The sequence below is a fragment of the Monodon monoceros genome, unplaced genomic scaffold, assembly GCF_005190385.1.
Source record: "Monodon monoceros isolate NGI ecotype Baffin Bay Population unplaced genomic scaffold, NGI_Narwhal_1 Super_Scaffold_18, whole genome shotgun sequence".
Classification (NCBI taxonomy): Eukaryota; Metazoa; Chordata; class Mammalia; order Artiodactyla; family Monodontidae; genus Monodon; species Monodon monoceros.
Window position 1 is genome coordinate 1701142 of NW_021703774.1, and position 9464 is coordinate 1710605.

The window sequence follows — 9464 nt, forward strand, 5'->3', positions numbered from 1 at the left end:
ACCAAACAAAGACAAACCCATTATTTTTTGCCAAAAGAATGTCAGAAGCTGAGCTCTAGTCGTTAACAAATTTTCCTAAACACCGTCATCCAATTAACCTTCATTTTGCACTGCTACTTACTTGGTATTTATGGAAAGGCTTTCTACGGTACAGTTAAGAGCACCAAAAACTAATTTGATGAACACACTCTTAACGCTTCCCCAAACAGCACACACATATGAACACAGGGTCTCACAAAGGCGCCTTTTTTTCTTAAGAACATGTACCTTTTGGCCTCCTGAAGCTTCCACTGTGTGGTGGTCTTTCAATTTCTGTGTTTGTTCCATTATGTCTTTCAAATGTTCATTTACCTTAAAATATAAAAACATTAATTTGAATTTATAGTCAAATATAACAGTAAAGTAACATGTACCTTAAAATGCCTGTGTTCAGATCTCTGATGTCAAATACCAGTACCATGCAAATGAACAGAATTTCATTTTCCCAACCAGAAAAAAGTATTTTACAGGTGTTCTGTTTGAAATTCTAAAATTCGTGACTTTACCAAATACTTGTTGAGTACCTAGTACATGTCAGGTACTAGCTGGAGTGCTAGGGGGAAAGAAAGGTACTTGATAACTTCTGTTTTAATGCTTGGGAAACAATAAAACTTTTTTCAGTAAAAAGTTTACAATCTCTTTTAGGACTGCTAAGTGAAAATTATTTTCCTCAAAAACACTCGGAATCAAACTCTCTTTTTTTTTTTTTCAAATGTCTTCCTTATCTTTTATTCTTTTCTTTAAAATAAATTTATTTATTTATTTATTTTTGGCTGCGTTGGGTCTTCGTTGCTGCACGTGGGCTTTCTCTAGTTGTGGCAAGCAGGGGCTACTCTTCATTGCAGTGAGCAGGCTTCTCATTGCAATGGCTTCTCTTGTTGCAGAGCACGGGCTCTAAGCGCCCAGGCTTCGGTAGTTGTGGCACGTGGGCTCAGTAGTTGTGGCTTGGGGGCTCTAGAGCGCTGGCTCGGTAGCTGTGGCGCGTAGTCTCAGTGGCTCCACGGCATGTAGGATCTCTGAGCCGGACCAGGGCTCGAACCCATGTCCCCTGCATTGGCAGGCGGATTCTTAACCACTGCGCCACCAGGGAAGCCCTGAATCAAATTCTTAGGCTGTGATCTCATAGGCATGTCCCTGGATCATGAGTAGGTTTTAGTGTGGTCATAAGGCCACAGTTAAAATACATGAAAAATTTTTGCATATGGGAACTTCTTAGGGAGAAGGTCTGATTTATCTATCAGATTGTTCAAACAGCCCATAATTCAAGATGATTAAGAGACACTCTGTCTAGTGCAAAAGTATTTCTTCAGAATAGTTTAGACAAGTTTGGATTCTGAGTCACTGATTTTAAGGTCAGTCCAGTAATAATAAGCAAATGTTCAAGTTAATTAATAATGGCATTCTGGAAACTCTGAATGGTATTATCAACCACTGTAACTCTAAACTAAATCAATAATTTTCTAACCTCTTGCTGCTTAAAATTCAGTTCAGTGCCTAAGAAAAAAAGACTGAAGAATTTGAATTTATGATAAATTTAACTAACAGTTACGATACACTCCGAGGCGTTAGAAGGAATTTAACCAACACACAGATTCAGCTTGGGTTGTACTGCCAAGTAGGCTGCCGTGCTCTAAGATCTTAGGGCACCGACTTGGCAGTGTAAAACACTCTTCCGAAGAGACAGCAGAAGCAGAAGCGACCCGGCTCTGACTCAAAACCCCTACTCACAAACCACGACCTTAATAATTTCCTGATACCTGAGCCTTCGTTGCCAGCTGGAATAAAACCTACTTCACAAGAGGTTTGGAGACGATGCCTCTAAGACGGTCCCCAATGATCCCCTTGAGTGTGGACAGGGCCTATAATTTGCTCCTACCCAACAGAATACAGCTAAAGGGATGGGATACCACTTTGGCGCTTACGTCTCGCACACTAAGCCCCACTCTCTCCTGCTGGCTTTGAGGAAGCACGCAGCCATCCCTCGAGCTGCCCTACAGAGAGGCCTGCATGGTAAGGAGCTGGGGGCAGCCTCCGGCCAGCAGCCAGTAAGGAACCGAGGCTCTCCGCCCAACTGCTGGACCTAAGCCCTGCCAACAACCGTGGGGGCTTGGAGTGGACCCCCCACACCCAAACTTTCCAATAAGACCCCAGGCCTGGGCAACACCTTGAGCCAACCTTGTGACAGACCCTGAAGATGGAGCATGCAGGTAAGCAAGGTCTGGATCCCTGACCCACAGAAACTGGTAATCCTGAGATGATTATAATAAGTGAGTAAATAACTGAGCTACCAGAAGTTTTAAGCAGTTAAGTTTGTGGTAATTATTACAGCAAAACAACTAATACAGAGAATAAAAGAGATAATGTATAAAATGTACCAAGTAAAGTGCATAATACAGAGCACAGACCCCATAAATAGAAACTACTACCATTACTTAGAAACGATACACCCCCAACGTAATTCCAGATAGTTACATGTCTGTAAGGGCCTTAACAAGTCCTACTCAAAATACTTTAAGCTGATGCAATGGCATAAATCATCCAAAATGCCAAACTCATGATTATAAGAAAATTTTACACGTTGATAATTCATTAACTTTCTAATAGGGAAACTACACGGAAAGTACAAGACCTGGTCACTTCAAGTTATTTAACCTACCTGGGTACACAAGACAGATAAATGAGATAATTAGCTTAGTAATTCTTAAGCCAGTTCCCAGATGCTGGTTAGAAAGTTCTAGCACTAAATGAGTCATGACATTCTTTGCGCAACTCACGGATAAAAGTTAAAGATGTGTGTGTATCAGAGAACCCATCATGACTTGGAGGCAGTTCACCACTGGAACGAGCGCTGAGGACCAGTGAACTAGAGAACATACAACGAACAGCCGGCGCTGGCATATGAATTAAAAATAAATGTGCTAAAACGTCACATGCATTTTTAAATATCCATTAATTTAAAAATGGACACTAGCTTTTATTTAATTTTTTTTCATTTAAAAATACAAAATAGTCATGTGTATCCTTGCCTTGATGTGAGTCTAAAGTCAGTCAGTACTTTTTCCTTCCTCCTGAATAATACAAAAACCTTAGAAAGGCTTTAATTCAAATCACCTCCTCTCACCCCTCATGTTACTTTAACCTAGCAACATAGTTCTTCCTTTTTAAGGGCCTCAGAATTAGGCACGATGATGATTTTTTAATAACACTTGCTTAGATTTACTCATGTGCACACCAACTCCCCTTTTTATCATTGCTTCCTACACCCCACCTCTTCCTCTAGGTTCCCCTTCTTTCTTCCTGAAGTACAACCTTTCAGTACTTCTTTCTGCAAAGGTCTGAATGATAAACCACCTCTGTCTGAACAAATCTCGATTACAACTTTAGTCCTGGGCGAAAGTACAGAACTCTAGGTTCATCGTTATTTTTCTTCGGCACTTTGATGATTTTGCTGCACTGTCTTCTGGCTCAACTATTACTGCTGAGATGTCTACTATCGCGTTCCTTTGAGAGAGACTGTCTTTTTATCTGTGGATTCTGCAGTTTCATTGCTATATATGTAGGCGTGGATTTATTTTAATTTCTCCTGCTTCAAACTCACGATGGTGCCTGAATTTGAACGTCTATGCCTTTCATCTATTGTAAAACATTTTCATCCATTGTCTCTTCTATTATTCTCTCCCCAGCCCACCCACTCCCTGTTAACTCCTTTTGGAATTCCAATCAGGCCTCTAGGCAAGTCTGTTAACCTCAATGTCATATATCCCATCTCATCTCTCTGGGCTGATTCTGGGTAATTTCTTCTCGTTAATTAACTCCCCTCTTCAACTATGTCTAATCTTCTGTTTTTTATTTCAACGACTAAAATTTTCAGTTCCTAAAGTTATATTTTATTCTTTTTCCAATATACCCTCCACGCTGCCTTATTCTTTCCTATGGCCTTTATTCCGTGTTTTATTTTCAGCCACTCAAGCATTTATTTTTGTCTTTTCAGACTGCTCTCCTCTCTGCAGCTCTCAGCGTGTGGGCCTTGTTTGTCAGGTTTGCTGACTCTCCCGTGTACGTGACGGCATCTTCATCATTTCCTAAACGCTTGTCGTTGGTACTTTTGCATCTGCGAGAAGAGTATCCCTCCCCCACTGCTGGGGACTCCCACGGTTTGGGTGTAGAAGTGACCTTCAGAGCAACTTTACCTCTGCTGGTCTGCCAGGTGCCAGGAAGATACCACTGGCCTGGCACTGGGCTTTCTGGTCATCTGTCGCCCCCCCGCCCCACGCTCAGTCCAGGAGGCCTCCTCCCCAGACCTGGAGGGAGACACAAAGTCAGCCCAAGACGACCCGACGGGCCGCATCTTCTCGCCAGGGGGTGGTTTAGGTGTGAGCCTGAGAACCACCCTCCTGGGGGAGACCTTCTGGGGGAAGGTTCCTTTGCTGACAGCAGCGCCCAGAAGACCCTACTCTCATCTTTGCTGGACATCGTTATGACTGCACGTGTGCGACCTCTGGAATCACCGCAGCCATCGTAAAACCATGCGTGGAAGTAGCCCCGTGGCAAAGCTGGGACCCCTGCATTACTGATGGTACTAACACCGACCAGGCCCGCCTCCAGGGGGCACTTAAGAGCAACGACATCGCGGCTGGTGTGCTCGTTTCCACTGAGGGCGCGAGCTCTTGGTGGGTCTACACAGACGTCACGGTTCCAGCTTCCCGTAACCGGCAAAACCCACGGCCTCATCTGGCATCTAGCGACTCTCGAGCCCCGGCAGAGGCCACCAAAGCCTGCAGCCCCGCTTTGTTTCTGGCACCCGACAGTTTCCTTTTCTGTCTCTGATGCTCAGCTCTGTAGCATAAACCTTTCCAACTGCATTTTATCAAACATGTCCAGGAGTTCGTAACAGGAAGGGCTACCGCTGAATGTGACACGCTGCCAAAATAACTAAAATGTTCTGTCCCGGCAACATGTGTTAAAGGCGTCATAACGTCCATGCATCTTGAAGCATTTTGACGGATCTACCAACTACGGGGGGGAGGGGTTGATAGGGCCCAAACTTGGGAAAGTTTATAACTTTTTCTGGGTTTTTGGTTTGGTCCTTTTTCTTAGCATTTTCTTTTCTTTCTTTTGTTTTTTTTTTAAGTTAAAAAAGAAACACTTTCAAATTCAATATCAGGTAGTTGTAACTGATCTGTCAGTTTGGAGATATCTTCATGATTTTTTAAAAAGTCCTCATCTGATTCTCTCCGAAAAGCAAATTGGTCACACGTGAGCATTCTGAACCACTATTCCTTCACTTACTCATCCACACAGTCAACAGTGACTTACTGAACCCCGGACATTAAGAGGCTATAGGGACACAATGGTGCATCAATACAGTCTAGTCCCCGTCCTCATGGAACAAGGGAGACGGAACAAAAAAGGAAGAAAGGGTGAAAAACTCCCCCCCAACAAAAGCAATCTGTAAGGAGTGGTACAAATCAATAAAGAGGTGAGTAGAAAATCACGGGAGTGGGGAGACCTATCTTGGCAGGGACGCTGTCCCAGAGGTGGCCACTGAAGCTGCAGCCACGACACAGAGAGGAGGATGAAACACAAGCAAAGGCCCTGTGGCGGGAGAGCCTGCTGTGTTTGAGGGAGTGAAAGAGAACAGTAAGGCTGGAGCCTGGTGAACCCAAGGGAGGCTACAGATGGAACTAGAGAGAGGTAGGGCCAAGTCACTGAAGGTTCCTGTATTCACAACTCTTGTGTGCCTCTCCTGACTTAGCCATTACAATCTTGTCCTCTGTGATCTTGCTTTTTTTAAGTTTAAACTCATTTACAGTCAACGATGCTGATAACTATTCTAGCCATGTAATTCCCATTTTTCTATGGTAGCTTTTTTTTTTTTTTTTAATACTTGTATTATCCAGAAGAAAAGGCAACTAGGTCAGGATGAGGCAAAATAAGAGCCAGAAGAAGCGGTACGTACTCCACTGGAGAGCGGAAGGTGACGTCACACCCAGAGAAGAGACGCCGATGCACGACGGGGCTGGTGGAACCAGCGAGAAAAAGCTACTCTGAGGTGCAGGTTCAATCAACTGGTTCCAATCATGACCTGAAAACTGAAGAGGGTGGACACGGCTGCCTAAAGGTGTTGGACATTCTGAATCAGGTGATCTCCTTATTTTCCGTAGACTCCCAAAGTTCTACAGTGCCGAGCCTGATTCTGTGGCTTAAACTCCCTCTTCGATGTATTAAACACCATCGCTTTGCCAAACACGGCACTAGTCCAGGCACTTAGCAGTAAAAAAGAAAGATGAGCACAGTACTTGTCCTCATATCGATTATTCTAGTTTGTTCAAAGGATTAAACTCTGAAAAGTGCTATAAAGGAAACAGAGCATCACAGTACAAAATAAGACTTGCCAGCTGCCTACTTTAGACAGGCTGCGAGGAGAAAGCGCCATCCAAGCTGAGAAATGATAAGCGCAGAGGCACCGAGCCGCACAAAAGGCTGGGCGATGGGCCACCCAGGAACGGGAAGCATCACGTCCAAGGGCCAGAGGTGATCCCCGCAGCTGGGATGAAGGGAGGGAGGGAAGAAGAGGAACAGTGGCCCTGACCTGGGACGGAGGTGCACACAGGGGTCGGGCTGGGGGGTACTTTGTCGGCACTGGTCCACTTGACATTTTCAGTGTAAAATGTGAACTCAGCATGATCCGAGTGGCCTGAAAGCAACATCCTGGGGGTCCCGGCCCTGGTCCTGCTGAGGCAGCAGGTGTCACCCGGAGCTTCCCAGGGACACCGAGGAGAGCTCTGGACGCGACGGCAGGACCGGGAGGGCGAGCCGCTGAAGGAGAAGCGCGCCGAGTGCGGTCGGCCTGCGTGGCTCTGCCCTCAACCCGCGCGAGGCTGAGTGGCTGGACTCAAGCAGGGAGCTGCAGCCTCGGTGGCTTGAGGAGCAAAGGGGGCAGTCACCGGCGTGGCTGGGTACCAAGGAGGAGCAGCCTGGCCGGAAGGACTCGTTCACGGAGGGGACCCCAACCCACACGGAAACTGCCACAGATCCTTGGCTGGCCTGCACTGTGCTAGCAGGAAGGGGTCCCGGAGCCCAGGGAGGGGACAACTGCTGGGACCCCGGCAGGGAGGTGGCGTGGCGCCCGGGCTTGGAGAACGCCCGGCGGTCCCGAGGCTTCACAAGGCTCACATGTGAATTCGAGACGCGGACAGAAAAGCAGTCACTGGATTTGTCCGAACGGGAGCCTACAGTGGCCTCAGCAGCGGCTTCAGGGTGGGAGTGGGGGAGGGGATGGCGAGGTTCTGTGTGCAGAGAAACAGGGCCCGAGTTGGGTGGGGAAGCTTTGTTTACCAGGACGGGAGACAGCAGAGCAGCCTTATTCTTACGAGGATGACCCGACAGGGAGGGAGTCGGGTGATGGAGGAGCGTGAGTGTGGCCCACAGACCAGCGCTGGGACACTGCCAGGAGCGTCTCAGAAACGCAGACTCTCCACCCCAGCCCAGACCTACAAGCTCCCAGGAGATGCTTTTTTTTTTTTTTTTTTTTTTTTGCGGTACGCGGGCCTCTCACTGTTGTGGCCTCTCTCGTTGAGGAGCACAGGCTCCGGACGCGCGGGCTCAGCGGCCATGGCTCACGGGCCCAGCCGCTCCGCGGCATGTGGGATCCTCCCGGACCGGGGCACGAACCCGTGTCCCCTGCATCGGCAGGCGGACTCTCAACCACTGCGCCACCAGGGAAGCCAAAGGTGAACATTTTTAATAGTGGGGGTGTGAGAGTGAGGGAAAAGAGTTAAACAAGAACGGAAGGTCTGCGGTGGGTCGTGAAGGTCACGTGGTTTCTGACGATGAGTGGGTCCAGGATAGGACCGTGATCCCTACAGCTAACGGGCGCAGGGCAGAGTGCCACACGGGCCTTTGACACTGACGCTGATACTACGGACCACGATGGCAGACGCAGGAGTCTTCACACTTAGCTTCTTGTTACAAGCTCCATGCAAGCACTCAAGGGGGGGACACCTGAAGATGTAACTTCTTTTAAATCCGTTCAGGTCTGTCTTGCTCACAGATAAGGTTTGATTTTCTCTGGGGTTACAGTTGTAAACGAAAGAGAGTCAAGAGGAATTAACTATTCAAATTGGTAAAGGGAGCGATAAATCGACAACTGGAGCATCTTCAGAGCACAAATAAGTAATCACAGCTCTATAAAAATTTCCAAGAGGAGGAATCCACAATCTATATAGTCTTATGCAAGTCAGCCAAGCAAACCTAAAAATCATCTAGTTGGAAACGAGAAGCTTATTTCATTCCTGGACGTAAAAAATACTTACTGAGCGCTTGCAACGTATAGTTAGTTCCCTACGTGGAGGGCTCTGAATTTTCTAATAATCTAATATGAACTAGATTAATCATTAAATGTAACTACAGATATTGTGGAATACATAAAATCTATTTCCATCATTTTAACAGTATATATGTATTTTTAAGTCTAAAGGGAACGGGAAATGTCAAGTAAGATCGCACAGCTTTCGTTTTCACTTTGATTTCAAACAAAAAGAGTTAATGGAATCTGTCTTAGTCCGTTCAGGCTGCTACAACAAAAATACCACAGACTGGGTGGTCTGTAAGCAACAGAAATGTATTTCTCAGAGTTCTGGAGGCTGGGAAGTCCGAGATCAAGGCGCCAGCAGACTGTGTCTGGTGAGCCCGCTTTGTCACACGGCAGAAGCGGCGAGGGAGCTCTCTGGGGTCTCTTGATAAAGACAGTGGCACAGGTCCCACGCATGAGGGCCAGGCCCTCACGACCTAGCCACTCCTGACACCACCACATTGGGGCTTATGACTTCAACATATGAACTGGGGGGCAGGGGGACACAAACATTCAGTGTGCAGCAGAGTGGGGATGTGTGATGTTTTCTGGTTCTGAGACTTTTTTTTTTTACCCGAGGGAGCATATCCCTACCTTATTTATCCAGTACATGACGGCATCCTCAATGTCATAGGGCAGATCTGTGGCTTGGAAGAAAGCCGAGTACTGCTGAGCGCACGCGGCCACCTTCTCCACACTGACCATCTCCACGGTGTAAGCCATCATGAGGGTGTCCATCATGGCCAGGTGAGCGCTCTGGAAACAGAAACCGAGAACAACCGTCAGAAACTGCTGCTTATATCAGTTTACGTATTAATAATATTTCCCTACGAACAGGAGCAGAACTCAAGGCTATGGAAGACGAGCCTTGGTGAGAAAGCACAAATGGTCCAGGCCGGAGGTGAGCTGATGGAACCCAAGTCATCTGTCACTCAGATACTTCCTGAGGATCTATGCTCAAGACACTCGTTGTCTCCTGCTCAGAGCATGCTCCTTTTCCTCGTGTCCTGCCTTCGAAAATGTCGCAATCATCGGCTCGGCAACGCAGCTTCAGACTTCAGAGCAGCCTCTG

The 9464-nt window shown here is 46.9% G+C and overlaps 1 protein-coding gene across 4 annotated transcripts in view; it reads right to left on the minus strand.

The window, feature by feature from the left end:
* CAMSAP2 (calmodulin regulated spectrin associated protein family member 2) overlaps positions 1-9464 on the minus strand; it is a 94622-nt gene that overhangs the window by 32468 nt on the left and 52690 nt on the right. For all 4 annotated transcript variants that reach the window (XM_029228273.1, XM_029228271.1, XM_029228274.1 and 1 more), the window contains 2 exons: positions 8987-9148; positions 268-351 (listed from right to left, as the gene is read on the minus strand). In XM_029228273.1, coding sequence (XP_029084106.1) covers positions 268-351; positions 8987-9148 — 246 coding nt within the window. The remainder of the gene's footprint in view (positions 1-267; positions 352-8986; positions 9149-9464) is intronic.